This window comes from Falco naumanni, chromosome 13, assembly GCF_017639655.2.
Source record: "Falco naumanni isolate bFalNau1 chromosome 13, bFalNau1.pat, whole genome shotgun sequence".
Lineage (NCBI taxonomy): Eukaryota > Metazoa > Chordata > Aves > Falconiformes > Falconidae > Falco > Falco naumanni.
This window is the reverse complement of record NC_054066.1, coordinates 23,977,742-23,995,778: the sequence shown is the minus strand read 5'-3', so window position 1 is coordinate 23,995,778 and position 18,037 is coordinate 23,977,742. Positions and strand designations below refer to the sequence as shown.

At 41.4% G+C, this 18,037-nt stretch overlaps 1 protein-coding gene across 2 annotated transcripts in view; it reads left to right on the top strand.

The window, feature by feature from the left end:
- The window catches only part of FNDC3B (fibronectin type III domain containing 3B), a 209,525-nt gene that overhangs the window by 47,972 nt on the left and 143,516 nt on the right, over nucleotides 1–18,037 (top strand). For both annotated transcript variants that reach the window (XM_040612939.1, XM_040612940.1), the window contains exon 3: nucleotides 1,321–1,396. In XM_040612939.1, the coding sequence (XP_040468873.1) occupies nucleotides 1,321–1,396 (76 nt within the window). The remainder of the gene's footprint in view (nucleotides 1–1,320; nucleotides 1,397–18,037) is intronic.

Below are 18,037 nucleotides of genomic sequence, written 5' to 3'. Positions count from 1 at the left end.
TAGCAAAAGAGCATTTAAATGCTGTCACTTAAATGTTGATTTTCCAGCGATTAGGGATGGAATGTTGTTAACAGTGCCTTTCACCTTTTATGAACTATTTGTTGTGCTCTGTATGCTGGATCAGATCCACCCTGATCGCAGATCCCTGAGAAATTACTGTTGCAGGCAAAATAATGCCGTTCATATGTTATTTTTCTGATTTCTAGCTTCTGCTTTGAAAATGTTGCTAGAACAATGGGTTGCTGTAGGATTACTGTAATTCAGAAGGTCTTCTGGGTCATAATTGTCTTATGCATTTAGTTTAAGGAATTCAGAAACACAACATCAATTCAAATTCTGTCTTTCCGGATTGAATGATTAAATTCTGCATGCAGGTGTCCTGGAATATAAAGACCAGACATAAATTTAGAGAGAGCTTTCACAAAAAGATAAATCTAAATTTTCAATTTATACCAAGATTAATCCAGATTTTGATTGAACTCCTGACAATGCAAAGTTAACAGAAGTGTGTTTAAAGTATTTGAGTAGAAGTTTCACAAGTAGGAAGAGCATGGGATAAATGATCACTAGTTCCCAGTGAAACTCTGCAAATTTTAAACCCATCATTTTAGACACCTGAAAATTAATAAAGATGAGTACAGTGTACACCGAACTGGGATGGGTTTTGGTGCTTCCTGGTCTTTGTTGCATTCCTGTATCTGCAGGTGGTGGGAGACTGAGGTTATATTTTGACCATTTAAAAAAGATATTATTATATTAGTTATTAAATAAATAGTTTATTACTGGTTCTGTGTGCAAATATTGAACTGTGTGTGTCAGGATTTTGCTTAACTAAGTTCTGTAATGTGTAGGATCAAAGGAGAAATTTTAAAAAATGCGATGAATCGACTCACCTTACACTGTAAAAAAACATTTATTCCTGTGAAATTGAAATCCTGGTATGCCTTGATGCTGCACGCTGGAGTTAGCGCTCTCTGCTCTCATGTGCCAGTGGTCTAAATATTTATGTCCTTAGCTATCAGCATTTGGCCAAGTTAACAACAATGTCAGGAGTGTGGTGGTGGAACCCGAAGCCATAATTCTCACCTGCACACAACTGAGTTACATCTTTATTTCAGCTCTTAGAGTTTAGATGAGTAGGTAGGCTGTAACTCTCTACTGGCTCTTGGCCACTGGTGGTACCCAAAGATGCAGTATGCCAGTCTGTTCCCTCGCTACCCCCCGTATCTCTTCCTAAGTAAGGGGAAAACAATTGTTGGCTTGGAGAAAATTATTTTTTTTTAAGAACACTGCAAAACAAATGTGTCTTTCTTTTGGCAGGTCTTTTTGGTTCAAGTTAATCCAGGTGAAACCTTTACAATAAGGGCTGAGGATGGAACCCTGCAGTGCATCCAAGGTAAGAGGATACAGGAATGTGTGGATGAGCATTGCTTGCATTATGGAAAGCTGGTTCTCTCATCTCCACAAAAATGTGACATGCAGTTCTGAAAATACAGTGAAGCATTTAAGAGTGAGAAGCTGCGGACGTGGCTGCTGTATGTTTTATAGAACTTTAGTATCTTGGAATGAGTCATTAATTTATTGCAAGTCCAGGAGATTTCTCTTTCTGTTCAGTCATTTATCACTGTTTTTAAATTTTATATATATGCATATTCCTTATAATGAAATAATACATATGAATGAGAGGTCTCAAGTTAGAGTAGTAACGGATTAAGTGGATTTCTATGAAAAAACTATTTTGTTTTCATACAGGCATCAGGAGGGATAGAAAATGAGCAGAGAAGTGCAGACAGTGCAGAGTGCTTGGAGAAGCCAGACTGGGTTTGAGGAGAATTTTGAATTGGGTCTTCAAAAGCAGAGATAGTTAATTGTGTAGTATGAAGAAAAGCACGTAAGCAGTCTTTTGACTGCTGTCTTACCTCTTGGTAAAATTGTGCAAATATGATGGGTAGTGTTTCTGTTTTTTATAAGAGAACCCACATAAAATCTTTCAACAGGTCTGAAGGGAGAAGCAGCAAAAGACCTTTCAGATTGTATATTGAGTAACGTGAAGAGGGTTTCTAGCTAGTGGCAAAATACAGCTTTGAGGTGAAGCAGATGTTTCCCTCAGTATAATGATGTCTACAGTCATACAGGAGAGTTAAATCAAAATTTGAAGGGAATAGACTTTGTGTAGCTGTTTTGCTGCTGCTGTTTCCAGTGATATTTTTTTGTGGGCTTGTGCTGTTACTTTTTTGAGAAGGGAGGTAGGTGGTCTTGCCTCCCTCATCCCTTCCAGATCTTGTACCATTTAAGCAGCAGCCTCGGTGGGCTATTAATTCAAAAGACTTTCCTAAAAAAGTGATAGTAATTGAGGGGGGGAAGTCAGTTCAATTGTGGAACTAGTGAATCGCCCCTGTATTTTTGACTGTGAATTTCAAATCTACTCAAGAAAGACTGTTTCTTAGATCAATTAGTAAGATCATACAGCTCAAGGATGATTATGCTTTTTGTTAAAATTTGGATTAGAAGGGACCCCTGGGGGTCGGTCACCTTATCCAACCTGCTGCTGAAAGCAGGGATAGAGTCAGAGGTGGATTGGGTTGTCCACAATCTCCCGGATTGTCCACAACCTCCTGAGTTGTGAAGCTCTGAGGATGGAGTTGCTCCCTGGGCAAACTGCTTCAGTGCTGCACCGCTCCTGTAAGGAAGAGTTTGTCCTTTCTGTCTATTTAAAATTTTCCATCTTGCAGTCTCTTTGCATCTTGTCTATTTAAAATTTTCCATCTTGCAGTCTCTTTGCATCTTTTCTGTGCCCCCCCCCCCCCCCCATTTAAACAGTGGAGGAGTTGGTGATTGTTACTTGAAATTTCGTCCCCATGGAAATGACAAATTAATAGTTGTTTGAGACAGACATTACAGAAGCTTCCCTGAACACCATCCAGGATTATTTGGTCTTGATGAGCAATAATAGCAGCAATTTAAAACTGCTTGTTAAGGTTTATAGCCAACATGCTGTGTGGTAAGAAACTGGCCCACGTGGCAATTAACAGAGGACTAAAGCTGGCTACTCCTTTTATTTGAAATGAATACTTCATATTGGTTAATGCATAAAAATTTTCCATTACAAATATGACACCATTTATTTATAACTTTTTTCATGCTCAAACTGTTGTTCAGGCAGTGTGTTTAAATGAATGCAATTTGAAATGTCCTGGTTCTGTAATCGCAGTAATTTAACGTGTTTGTGCTAATGGGGCTTATTTGGTACTAGTCAGCAGTCTTTCATAAAATTAATCTAGAATTTGTAGCAAAAGATTGTCACCTTTTTTGGTAGAGCTGCAATATTGACCACCAAAGAGTTTATTTGATCACCAAAGTGTTTATTTGTATACACTCTTGAATTTCAGTCTGAAAATTCTGGTACTCTTTTCGTGCTAAAGCTTCAACTCCTACTTTATTATGAAATATCTATATTGCCGAAACAAGTACATGCTTCAAACACAAAAGAGCACCTGACTGTATTGTTGTTGCTTTTATTTCTTTGATAAAGCTGCGTTCACAGTGCAGTTGTGGAAAACTTAAATAATATTAATGGTGATCTGTTGCAGAAGAAACTGTAATCAGCCAACAAATGTACTAAGGTTAGGATTCGTGACAGTTCTCTTTTTCCTGTGCTCTGAGGTTATTGTAAAAGATGGACTTAGTCTGTCTGCGGTGGTTTTGGAAATTACACACTCCCTTGCTCCATAAAACTGACAGTGTCTTTTTTTTTCTTTTTTTTTTCTTCTTGATATTTCTGTGATACAGAATACTCTGTTTAAAGGTTAATGTATGCCCTTTATGTGGGGCAGCACTTGGACAATAATGATGCGTTTTCCTTTGCTCGCACGTTGCACTGTGATTGGCAGGCTATGGGATAATTTTAGCACTCTGTTAAGGCAGAATGGAAGTCGCTTTTTGGACCGTCTGTATGCCTCTGAGCTGGTAGCTCCCTGTTGAACGGACGATACTCGCTTTTTCCTTGCTGCCACGTATTCAGTGTTGAGACGTAAGATGTGCTTGTAAATAGGATTAATTGGCATTCACAATACGAAGGACTACATTACTGTAAATCATGTGGCTCTCCTGATTTCAGGGAGTGAACACTGTTATTAAGAACTTGAGATTTCATGACTTGGTTACACTAAAGTGTTCAGGTTACATGAAAGCTGTTCTTTGCTTTGGAATGTATCTGTTCTGCAGGGGCAGTTGTTATTCTATGTGAGCAAAGTGGTTTGTTTTTTTCTTTTCATTTTTTTTTATCTTTGGGAAAGCATTATTTTTATATATGGCTTTTTGAGATGTTTGAAATCCTTGGTTTGTGCTCCTTGAGCGTGGTCTGGATACCCTGTGAACCAGTGCTTTGTACCCAGGACCCTTTTTGGCTCCATGCCTATGGCGTATCTGGGGGTGGCTGATGGTAATGCGTTAGAGGACTGACATGAAAATAGTGGAGAAAAAGGGCTTAGTGAAACTGCACTTGTCTTCTCAAGGTTGGAAGAATGTCACTTGTTTGAGGAAAACCTCTGCGGAATATCCTCTGTTTTAAATGCCCTGAAGTGTAATTAGCCACTAATTGAATAACCACTATTTAAAACCAGAAAGAGTAGATGCACATTTGATGTTCTCTGATGTTTTGGACTAGTGGAGAAATCCTGAATACAAAGCTTTTTTTCTAGTTTTCAGAGTTTCACCGGTAAGATAATCAGTGAAAACTTTGAAAAATAAAAATGCCCCTAATTGAGAAGCTAACGCCTTAAATACTATAAAACCAGAATACATGTGTACTTTTGATGGAATGTGCAATGTGTTACCGCGAGCGCTCCCTTCATTCCTGCTTCCTATTTGTGTGTAGCCAGAGGTGACTTGTTCAGGACCCTGATTACGAGCCCCGCAGATGACAACTGGGTGCTGGACTGGGCAGCTCACCAGCGCCGGTGGCTGGGAGAAGTGTAGCTGGTCTGTGGTTTCCTTGGAGGGACAGATTTAGAGATTGATAGTCTGGTCGTTTGGAGAAATGCAGCCCTCGAGGACGGGTCTGTGTGGTACAGCACACGCATCGGGAGATGCAGGGAAGCATCTGAGCGGTTCTGGAAGCTCTCACCGGGACATGTGTTACCAGCTGGCTTCCGAAGGGCTTGCCTCTTCCATCCCACGTGGTAGAAGAGATGCTGTGGTATGTGACTTCTGTAGCCTTTTGTAACAACCACCAAATAAAGGAATAAAGAAAGGGGATGTTGGGGATTCATTGAGAGGAATCTTTTTTTAATAACTGGTAGAGGCTGAATTGAGTAGAAGACGGGGAGCTGATGCTGCCTGTGCCCCTCGAGGCTGTTAAACACTTGAGTGCTTGCTGAGTATCGAGGCTGGCCACCTGGCCTGTGTTATAAAGTGGGAACATAAAGCACATCCTTTGTGTGCGGCTGGATGACCATTCTTTGTTCCTTTTAAGCCATGGGCGTATTAATGACACAGTATTAGTGTCCTTCCTCTGAAAACCGTGGTATCCCTGGGGGACAGGGGAGGAGAGCCCTGCTCATCAGCTGCCCCAGCCGAGCTTTGGGCTCTGACTGCAAAACTGTACCTCTCTGGGTGGTTAAAGGCAGACTGATTTAGGATCTTAATTTAGTATTTTTGAGAGATGAAATGTGCGTATTTTAAAAGCTGCTCTCTTTATATAGTTTTGTCGGATAGTAAATACTTCATAAATATGTCAATACTTCAAATACTTCATTTCCTTTTTGTGTTTTTCCACTTAATTTTTCACAAACTCAGGACTCGACTGTTGCCAGCTCTGCAAGGGAAGGACGAGGGCAAGGCATATCCTCACCTGTTTCTTTGCTTAGCTGTAACTGTAGACCTTGTATTTCCTTTACGTGAAAGATTACTTCTAGCTAGTGCTTTGGGGTAGCCACATTAAATGAAATATGGAAGAGGGGGAGAACGTGGATCTGATCAACTGCAGAATGGAATTGAAACAGCCCTTCTGTATTGGGGAAAAAAATATTATTCTGCTTTCTGAATTTCAGGATAAATGAATTCTGGGTGAATCTGACGTGTTCAGGAAATTCCCCTTTCCTTTATCTTTAGATCTTTGGTAAGAACTTCTATTGCTGCATGAGAGTTGTGTCATATGCTAAATTACTTAAAAACACAGCAGTTTCTGCATAGTGTGGGGCAGTGAAGCTGTACCTGAGGATCTGTTCAGTGCATTTTCATCCTAGAAGGCAATAATGCCAAGCTGTCACGTGCAGTGTGGTATGAAAAATAAGGACAAAATGATTACTCCGGTGCTACAGTGCCACTTGAACTCGGTTGTCACCCACAGGTTGAAAATACATATGTATAGAGTATACAGATTGCATAACACTTCTATCCGTTGATCACGGAGAATTGCTTAGTTATTGCTAAATGAACTTTCTGTTGCCATCCATCTAAATGATACCTAAGCTGGGTCTCATTTTCTGCCACAAGCAAGGTAGACTGAGTTTTCTGTTCTGTAATTTTCTGTATGTATGCACAGCAAGCAAAAAACTTGTAACAGAAGAAAGAACAGGTAGCAGAAAAACACCTGGCATGATAAAAATGGAAATTCCTGCTGTATTCAGTCTAGCCCATGCTGTTGAAAATACCTTCTTGAAACTTACCTCTTGACTTTGTTCAGTGTCACAGCACTAGGTCTGGAATAGTGAAGCACAAAATTTGTATGCAAAGAAAAAAAATATGCTAATGAAAGAAATTATGCTTTAATTCTAGCATTGCACAGGTGAACAAGGCTGTGCATTAAATGGGCTTTTGTGATGTTTTCAGGGACAAGATACAGATGTGCAGTGGCGCAGAGGGGTTGTAGCTAAGTTTAAGCATGAAGTAGTACACAAGGACCTAAGCTGCCTTTGGGTGGTTACATTTTGAAATGAAAACAGGATAATAAACATACATAGCTTACTAATCCTGGTATTTGTTTCAAGTGATACTTTCAAGTTTTTGCCATTGATGCTGTACTTGAAGCTCTCCAGGGCCTGTGCTTGTTCTTGTCTCATAAAACAAAGAATGCAAGAATTAAATTTCAGTGCTGCTTTCTCTGTGGCTCTAAAAGCCAGTAACTCAAGAGAAGGGCCAAAAGTATGCTAAAAATCTAGCAGTGGTTTCTCAAATGAAAGATTTCCTGGAATTATTATTCCCTTAATTTGATGGGTGGGTGTGGTTTGGTGTGGTAATGCAAAGGAACGAGTCATATTAAAGGCTAAATAGCTGTAGATTTATGTAGTGAGTGTGTGTGTCAGTGAAATAGGGCTGTTCAGTCTTGTGTAAGCAAACCAAAAGGCGGCTTTATTTTTTTTTCCCGCTTTAGTATGAGATTGGAAATGAGGAAGTGAGTCAGTTTCTTGGGGGGAAGGAAGGAGCTGAAAATAGGTGGGAGATGGTGTGAGCAAATGTGATCCCTGTGGCTTGTTACTGGGTGCAGATGGAGGTGCCAAGGTGAGAGCGGTGAAGGGCACGTGCAGGCAGCTGGTGGGTGTCAGAGACTGGGGATGAAAGGAACTGAAGGAGGTGGGACAAAAAAAATACAGGATCAGGCAGCTGGCTGTTTGTGTGATTCTGTAAGCTTACCTGTTGCATCAGCTGCTGAGAGCATCTCCCTCCATCGCTCTGCAGGTACAGAGGCAGATGATGCATTGCTCCTCGGTGTACCTGGCTTGTTTTCAGTCTGAGATGAAATGGTAGCAGCACCTGAAATCATGTTGCTTTGGAGAGGTTTCCAGAAGGCTGGAAATAGGCTTTAGTTGAAGGGCAGCTCATGAAGTCTGAGGGGGGGAAGGTACACTGGGCATTTCAGGACAGCCACTGCCTATGCACTGGTGAGAGCCAGGAGCTGGTGCTGCGTTCTGCCTGTGGTATTTGCTGAATTCTCAGAATTTGGTCCTTGGAATTTACTACTGTTTTCAAAATGTGCTGCAGAGCCACTGCATTGATCAGAACGTGAAATTCTGCAGGAAGAAATTCTGCATTCTGCAGGAAGAAAAGCATGCTTCATCTGTCTTGTGTGTGATGCTAGTTGGGTGTCTGCATCAGGTCAGGCATGTTCCTGGGACACGGGAAGGGCTCCTGGGGACACACCTGCCAGGGTGCACGGGGGTGGGATGGGATGGACATGCTTTGGCGATGTCAGGGAAGGGAGGGGTGAAGTGCAGAGTGAGCTCTGACTTTGCTCCTGCTTGTTTCTCCAAAGTGTTTCGGCTCTTTCCACCTACATGCTGGTGTGCAGACCGGTTACGCAGCTGGAAAAATGGAGTTTCAGTTCAAATTGTTTTGGTCATTACAGTTTGGAGAAAAATGGTTTGGGTGGTAGTGTCCTAAAATACAGCTGCTCTTTTGATATTAAACAGCTTTTTTATATTTTGTTTATTAATTATTGGCTCAATTTCTTTCCCTTTTACAGTAAGCACCCTTTTCACCCCAATACGTTTTAAGACATAATTCTTACTAATCATTTACATCATCTTACTTGACTCGTGGTACTTGGTATTTAAATTTAATACTTGATGGAGAAACCAGGCCTCCAATACCCATTGGCCTCCTTAGCATATCAACACATTTAAATAAGGTTTTGATTTATTAAGGTTCTTTCTATTAATGGATGAACATGGAATTATCAGCACAAGCATCCTCCAGAACAAAACGGTGGTGGAGAGCTCTAGTCTGGAGAATCTTGTGTCGCTGTTTGTAATTTTTATCTAACCAACCTTGCTGTATTGGCCAAAATACTTATTTTCTTCGATCAACAGGGTCAATGTCATCCTTTAGAGGCATTGTCACCATCTTCTAGTTTTGGTCACTTCAGTGTGATGGCAGGCTCGGCTCTGCAGCGCTGGCATGTCCCCCGGCCTGGGTTCAGTCATGCCCCTTGTTGGGTTACGTTTGGATACCCATGGTGTGTACTCCGTAGTTTTTCAGAGGCATAGCTATAAATGACCTGTTGTTAATACCTAACCATGTGATCACAACAGATATTTTATTTTCTCATTGTTGTCTTATTATTAGCCAGGAAATACCAGATTTTCCAGTGGAGCCTCTTATCCTCGGTGTTATTTTTGGTGACTTCACCTGAAATTCAGACACGGGCTCTTTAGCCTTTCAGTGTTTGTTCACCTTAGAAAACTGAGGTCCTGATTGTGCATCATTTATTCCTTCCATGTGCAATAACTAACTTCCACATTTCGATAGCTTTGTGTAACTTGTGTTGAAATCTTCTGAGAGAGCAAAGGGATGCTAACTCAGAGTAGATTTTTTTTTTTCCATTGTGAGTCAAATCAGTGTGACGGTGGCACCATTCTCCTTTAATCTCATAGGTTTTGTTTTTAGCACGCTACAATAAAGTATAGGAAGCCATGTAAGAAGCCAAAAGTAAACAGTAGGATGCTTTGTTTACTGTGTGAATAATCTTAGTGTTTCCATTTTAAATCTGATAATGCTAAGAATAATCATGGAAATCTGTTTTTGCATGTGTGCAGATTAGATCTCGAGGAAGATGCACCTGCACTAGTCGATTTGCTCTATGGAGTGTATATCCTTTAAAAATCCCTTTCCATGAAAATACAGTGAACTGGCAGGTATTATTTGATATAACTCCCCTCGTGCAAGACAAAAGAAAAAAAAGAAACTTGACACGTAACTACATTTTAACTTGGCTCAGTCTTTCCAAATCCTAAAGTTTGAATGTTTTACACTACTCATTGTGAGGAAAGAGAGGGAGAGAAATGCTGCTGGAACCGGGAATACTTTCGGAACACTTGGAAACATGGAAACTCTAAGCAGTTTGTGAGAGCCTTGCCGATGGTCTGCATCGGTGTACACGCAGAGCGGTGGCCACAGTCTTTCCCGACCCTGCAGCCTCTTCTCAGGTCCCTTCCAACGCCGCCCATGGTGCGATTCCCTGGGAGAGCCGGGCTGTGCTGCCGGGGGCTCCGCTGCAGCCGGCCACGGTGTGACCTGGCAGCCAGCGCCGTGTCCTGCTGACGTGGCCTCCCGGCAGAGCAGCTTGGCCAGAGCGCAGGGGCAGGGGCTGAATCATCAGCAGCAGGAGAAATAAATACAGGCTCCAGCTATTCTGGTTTGCAAGTACATAAAAACGAAGCGTCCTGCTTCGCAGGAGAATAACACATAAGTGAGCAGAGAAGTAGTTCATGAAGTTTGTTCCTTGGTAAAATGAAGATTTTTGATTTGGTTTGGGTTTTTTTGTTTTGTTTTTTTTTGAATGCCTAAGAATCTGCTGCTGGGAAATGCATTTATCTCTAGAATTAGGACAGCAGACTTTGAAGACAAATGTTAGAACATAGTCAGACCTATAATTTCAGACTTTTTTTTGGCTTTGTAAATATGCAGGACTTGTATTTGGGGTTTGTGTCTGCCCTTAGTTCTTACTTTACTTGTGTGTGTGTGTATATATGTCTGAAAAGATCAGTAAGTGTAGTACATGTAAACTAATTTGAAGGGCACTTGGGAAGACTCTTTCATACCAGCACGCTGTCAGTTTTTGAATGCCACCCAATATCTGTGGATCTCTCCCCGGGACGCAGGGGAGCTATGTGAGGGTGTCGGTACCTGCAGGAATGCCCAAGTTGTCAGTGTTCATCCTGCTCCAATGCAAGTAATCCTCCAACTGCGGACCCAGTACATTCCAGTCAATGGTGTCAGGATTTTAAAATCAAAGATCCACATTCTTTACCCAGTCTACTCAGACTACAGACATTGCAAACACGTTAGTCGGTGCTTTTAATTGTCTTAAAGCATATTAGTGCAGATATAGTTCCGAGTCAGTAAATCAATGATATTCAGCTTTCGTAATCTGACACAATTATATTGGTTGACCAGAAGAGTCAATAAATGATTCCTTCAGCCTTATTAAATTCCATTACTGCTCCTCACAGGCAAGTGTTTGGTTTTCTATACTTGTTACTCTTTATCCTCTTTGATTTTGGTTCGTGTTTGTTTTGTATACGTGATGAAAACTCATCATGGTGCAGTGTGATTTGCAGTGTTAGATAAAGGTTAGCATTACAAAATAAAGCTAGCACGTGCTGTTATAACCAGAAATAGTTCTTTGTATAACATTATTGGACAAGCCTTACCCAGTTTTTCAGTCTCCTGGAGATGAAAAAAATGCAGGGACTAGGACAGCAGGAGGGATGACAAATGTATAGGTATCCTGGCGTTACTGCAGTGCGAGCTGTGTCTCAGGTGCCAGATCTAACAAGCCTTCGTGCGTTTGGTGTGACGTGCAGGGGGACGTTCGTCTTAAGAGGATGGAAGGTAGATTCAGGTAACTGAAGTCCTGCCTGTTCCTCTTGCCAAAAACTCAAGTAATTGGTGTGGCAATGGGCATTAACCTTGATCTAAAGAGAGCCTGTTATCCAAATGAGAGGGACAGACCTCCAGGTCAGTTCTGCCATGGGCCTGTCTACGTAGCTTGTGCGTTGTGTTGCTGTCTGCCTGCACGGATAGGCTTCACACCCTCGGGTCACTTTGAGGAAGGACCTCAAGCTGGAGAAATGTAAATTGGGTGTGTTTAACCTGTTCTTCAGACTTCCCAGTGGAGAAGATGTTACCTCTGTTCAGTCATGGTTTTTCCCAGATTCTGCTGCCTAAGGGCTCAAGGTGTTTATTTAGCAGATGAGTTTTTCAAATGCAAGTGTCTGAGGCTTGGGAAACCGTTGTGCTGTACAAAACAGTGCTGCTTCTGCCTCTAATGATACACTTTCTGTATTGTAGCATATCAAGAACTATTTCCTTGCAGGGAAAAAAAAAAATCTTCTTTTTTCAGGTTCATAACTTTTTATTAACTGCCAGTTCATAACTTTTTATTAACTTCATATGGTCCATTGTGACTGCCTGAAATTGGTATAACAAATATTTTTCTGGTATTTATAAAAAGGCTGAGGCAGGTATTTCCTTCTATGTAGTCAGACTGTTAACCCGGGAAAACAGAAGTTAAGCAGCAGACTCAAAGTGGAGACTTTTCCTGACTTGCCCATTTGAGGGGTGAAGCAGGGGTAGGTGGAAACAGCTTGGTAGCAACTTCCAAATACTCGTACCTGGAACTTCACTTAGGGAACAGCAGATGAAATTCCCTCCCTGAGGGAGGCTGAGGAAACACTCTTCACATGTGTGACAGCCATGTAGATTGTCTGTCAATTAATTGTGAAATAAGTTAGGAGCTGTGGGTGGGGGATGACATAATCATTCAGGGCTTTTATTATTATGTTTCTTATTTCTAGTTTTAAAACAAATATCAACTTGAATAAGTAATGATAATGAATTGACTTCAGATGTGTTGGTGGTAAAGAATGTAAATTGGATTGCTTGTTGGTTTTGCTGAAACTTAAATTGTACTTATTGCCACTATTAAAAATAAATACGTAGGAGTTGTTGGAAGCTCTGTCTGAATCAGCTGTTGATTCTGCTGTTGTCAGATTTCTTAGACTGATTAGCTTTCACTCCCTGAAAGCCTGACCTCTTCTATATTTAGGTATAGTATGTGTGATCATATCCTTAAGAGCAGTCTCATTTGTTCCTTCTTGCACCAGCATTTGCTTTCAGTTGCTGCAATATGGTGGGTTTGGTGCCTGTGACATCAGTAGAACATTTTCTGTATCATTTAATATTTTAATTAATATAGGTTTGAAGAATACATCTTATTAACAGAAAAAAATTACTGAGTCAGTTTTGTAATTAAAACATCACTGGCTTCAAAAAGGAAAGAAAAAAGCCCACGCAACCACACTATCAAGTTTGAAATTGTGTAACTTTGGACAACCTTGAAGGCTGTAGGCTGCCATCCAGTAGTATCAGTAATAGTTGTCCAAAAAGCAAATCCAGAATCTGAACTGGTATTGTAAAATATTTAAGGCCAAAACAATGGAAAGTAACAAACAAACCTACACTTGGATTTACTCATTTACACACCGCAGAACTTAAGTTTATTTTTTCCTTTCTTTATCAGAGAGCATCAAATACAACTTAAAGATCAAGCTACTCCTGGAGATGAGTGGGGGGTCTGTTTGTTTGTTTTTTTAGTGTTCAGCACAAGACTAAATTCTGTCATAATTTGTGCAGTTTATTTTTTTTATTGATGTACCCCCTGTGTGTTGTAACATAAGGCTGCAGGGTTCTGCAAATGCTTTGTTTATAAGCTGTGTTTGGTTATTGTAAAAAACTTTGTGATATATTATTAACAGAAGTTTTGGTGGAGTGTGTTGGTTTTGGTTGCCTTTTTTTTTTTTTCTTCGTTTTTGTAAGCTTCCCTCTTGTTTCTGTTGGAAGTGTGATGGAGGAACACATTTGTCTGTAGATGGCTTGTCAGCAGCAGTGCCTTCTCCTCTGTGTTACTGTTAATTCTCTGACAATACCCTAACATAGGAGGTTTTTCAAAAAGTACTTAGTTGCACAAAGCGCATTAACTCTGTGCATGTGAAGTATTTCAAGTTATTAATCAGCAAGGTGGGTTTTTTTTTTTTCTTCTCTTGGCAAGTGAAAGGCTTGTGTCCCCATGGGTGTGGAAGAAGGAAACAAGTAACCTGTGCAGAAAGCCTGGTGTAAGGCTTTGCAGCAAAATATATTCTTGTTGGTACATTATGGGAAGGCTTTGCTGTTGCCAATGGTGGCCGAGCAAGAGTCTTCATTTTATTGTAGCTCAAAATACTAGGGTGTTTTGTCCATACGGCTTTCAAGCAAAGTTTTGTAAGTAACCATGTAGCCTAGAACTGTCTGTGTCCTCTTTATCCAAACTTCACCTTTTAAGTGATGTAAATGTTAAGCAAGGTTATACTATATTATTTATAAAAATCTGGCCTAAAATTCCTAGGCTCATAGGCTTTTGATGATCGACGCCTGCTGCTGCTAAGGGGTCAGTCTCTTCCAATGCCATCTTGCCTAGGTCACCACAGATGACCTCGGCATAGCATTGTAAAATACTGTTTTTGTCTCCGCAGACTGTATTATCTCATCGTAACATTTTTTGAACGTTTCTAGCTGAATTGTTTTGAACGTTGGAGCTGTGCCTGCAGAGGGGACTGAAACACAATGTCCATCGTTCTCAATTGTGTGAGCCGGAGCCTTTGGGTGTGATGACGGCGTTGGGTGAGGAGGGTGGGAGGGAGAAACCAGTAAGACCCTGCCACTCCTGTTCCCAGCACCTGTTGCTTTGCGATTTCTATTAGCTCAAACATGTTTAATTTCGATTATTTGTGCATGATTATACATGTATGTCTCTGTGTATATCTCTACATATAAAAGTATATATAAACATACACAAATATATAAATACATACACGTAAACATATATGTATATTTATATAATCATTTCATCATCTAAAGACTGTTGCTTAGCTCTCCGAAGGTGGTCCAAGTGTGGCTCTCCTCTTGGTGGAAGTTTATGTATTTTTTGGTAACAGCACGGAAATGGCAAGCAAGTGCCAGCGGGTGATTTGCCTGCAGGATTTTCGCTGAGGGTTCATTAAGATTACCGAACAAGTTAGAAGTAATTTGTTTCCCTTGAGGGAGATTCTGATATTTGGAGTGTTTATCAGTCATCTTCAAAATGGAATGAACATAATTGGTGGCTAATTGTTTGCAAGAGCTGTGAAATACAATTACAAGAGTTAAGCTGAAACCGATTGTGTTTATGAAATCTAGCATAAGAAATACTATATTAATCCTGCCTCACTACCAGGAAACGCAATTAGTGTAATTAAGACTATCATATTGTAATTTTCTTGGTGACTAGATGCTTTGGCAGCCGCTTTCCTCTTCTAGCACGTTTGGAGCAGAGCACGTTCCTCTCGGCAGTTTCTTCTGCTGCTGCTGCCAAGGGAATTATAAAATTACTTTGTTTACCCCTGTTGTAGGACGCAGGAGATGCGACCAATCTTGAGTGACAAAAATGTTCAAACCCCTGCATTTCAGCGGCTTGGCTGTGGTCACAGTGTAATTTGGCAGGCTGTTCCTGTGTGGTAAATGCAGCTGGAAGCCCCATCTGCGAGCGAAGGGAAACGGAAAGTTTGGGACTCCTCAGTGGTGGTTCTTAAACGTTCACGTTGTTAACTGGAATTTCACCGAAGGAGCTCCTTGGATTGCAGTTCACCTAGCGATGGCTGCCGCTCCTGCATCCGCACTGCGTCCTGCGGTGTCTGGGATGCAGAGACACGGGCAGATGCTTCCACATCTGCCGAGTTGGGGCAGATGAGTAGAGTAGATGAGTATTGCTATTAGGCTGTCGTTAACATCACATAGTACGTCATGAAAAGTAGGTAAAATAAATAGCTTCAGCTATTTGTATTGAAGTAAACTTCAGTACTTTTAAATTGGTCGTAGAAGTAGTAATTGTGTATATCTCCATGCTGGTAGGGGGAAAACTTGAGCAGTTATGGACCAGCACTCTTAAACTAGCTTTTCGTCAAATATGTATGCTGATGGATTTGTTGTAAAATGTGCCCAGGTCAGAAAAAAAATTTAGTATGGAACATAGTTGTTGTTGCAGTTTTGTATGTCACTGCTGTGAATGCATGCAATTAAGGGATAATCGGTGTAATGCCTACTTTGAGCTCTTCTTAATGGTTTAATTAGATCTCTGAGTTAAATAAACACTTTATGCTTATTTTGCAAAATTTTCCATTGGGAGCTCATCACATGGAAGTGTATGTGCATGTATTTATTTTTTAAACATGAAGGATAATCAGTTATTTAATTAAGCTTCTCCTGAAGTTCTCTCGTGGGATATTCTTATATGTTCTTATGAGCTGCTTGAATAACTAACGTGTCGGAATAGATGAGGTAAGAGGGATCACAAATGTGTCAATTGGAAAATGCATGTGCATGGTAATACTTCAGATTATTATTCCAAGGTCATCCAGGTGTCTGTCCTTTGTGGCTAGAAGAACCAGTGTACATTTTCCTGTACTTTGCAAAACACTTTAACCGTTTCAGATCACCGCGCTAGCACCAGATGGGAGGATCTGAGCGTGGCCACGGGCTGTCCGCAGCTAACGCAGTGCCATGGGTACCGGCCGGCCGAGCCCTGTGCGGGTGCCTCCCCTCCCTGCCTGCTGCTGGCCACCCGGGCTGGTAGCCCCCTGGGCTGGGGCCCGGCCCCCTGCGCTGGGTGCTGGGCGAGGGGCTGTGGGGCAGCTCTGGGGGGCTGCAGGGATACTTCCCTGCCCCATTCCTGCTGGGAGACTCCCCTGGCGCACACCCACAGCCTCACTATATGTCAGCGTACTTGGAAACCAGTAGGAAGCTACTGTCTGGTTCTTTTGATCCTATTTTCTATTTATTTTCATTCTGTGCATTTTTTTTCTTTAAAGACTCTTCCTGTATTTTTGTGCACATCATGTCTATCGACATGCCCATTGGAACTGCCTGGAGCCTGTAGAATAAGTTATACAACTATCCCTTCTACTATTTCATGTCTCTTTGTACAAGTTCACCCACCCTAGAATGCTTGTAAGGATGTTCAGTATCTTATTTTATTACCTACATTTCTAGAAACTCTACTCTGCCAGGGTATGAGAGTTCACTTTGAGTTTTGTGGGAATTTATTTCTTACGAAAGGTCTGAGCAGTGTGCAGCCTGGCCAGCAGGCCCCTCCGTGTGCCGGCCCCCCCTCATCAGCAGTGACATTATTTAGTGCAGGAATGGAGTGTTTTCCTGGTGGATTCCTAGCCCAGGAGTTGTAGCTTACAGAATGCTTTTGGGGAAGGCGCAGTTACTGTGTGAAGGGGCTCTCCCCTTCCTCTATGGCGTATTTGATAAGTTACCTTCAAATGGTTTTAACTGCAGAATTAATTGATATGCCAGTTATGTTTGCATTTAAAGAAACTTATTGTAACTGTCTGTCTTAGCATTGCGCTACCAGGTAAATAACAACTGTGGCTTCCAGGTGGAGCCCCCACGTTGTGATGCTATTTGTAAATACCACGCGAACAGCTAAGCTCATGCGATGTTGAAGGCAGTTGTAACGATGAACGCCCAGGAGAGCACTCTCTTCACCCGGGGCTGTGACGGTGGGTGGCTGCTGGTGTGTGCAAACGGGGAGGGGGGGGTTGTTTATGGCCAGGAGGGTGTACGGAGAAACTTTTATACTCTGCTGGGTCTTACTGCGGTGGGCTGCTTTTGATGAGCGTATATGCAACGCCAGAAATGTTAGTCAGATTCTAAGTTGAAAATTGTCTTTGGAAACTTGTATCTCAGAACACGGTAAGATGGTGAGTCTGAAAGAACCTGTGGTGAGGCACGTGGAAGTGGTAGACATAATAATTATGGCTGTAATAGCTAATAGTGTTACAGTGGTTCCAATCAAGTGGAGATCCTTGTCCTGCAGAACATATGGAAGCATCCTGAATGTGTTTTAGTGTATGCCATGTGTTTTAAAAAACAAAAAGGGGGGTGGGTGGGAGGGGAATTCACTGCGCATGCACAACACAACAAAAACCCTAAAACTGAAAAAAAACCAACAACCCACAAACTCTAAAGTCTTGGTCCTATTATCATAAGCTGAATTTTTCTCCTTTCCACTTCAGCAGTTCCTCTGCAAGTGGGGCTTAACTCCACGGAAGGGCAGGGTGTGTTCAAAGGCTCTGCAGTTTGTTTATTGATGCCTTGTCTTTATTTGAACTATGGCCTTTTAATATGCTCAAATAACATAAGCTTACAGTTTCCTCAGGCTGAATCTAAGACTAAAATTGTTTTGTTGACAAGCACAGCAAATAAAATGAATTAGACTGAATTTCAGTTTTAAGGCCGTTCCAGATACCTGAGCATCAAATTTGGGTGCTCCGTTTTGTGTTGCATCATATACGCCAATGGAAAGAAACAGAGGTTTACAAGCTGATAGCTGGCATTTACCAACTGCTGCGCATTCACATAGTTATTTCCATTCTATATATAGCCAAAAAAACTTATGCACAAGATGGGTTAAGTGAATTAGGCAGTTATTTGAGCCAGCTGCTACACTAGAAATAGA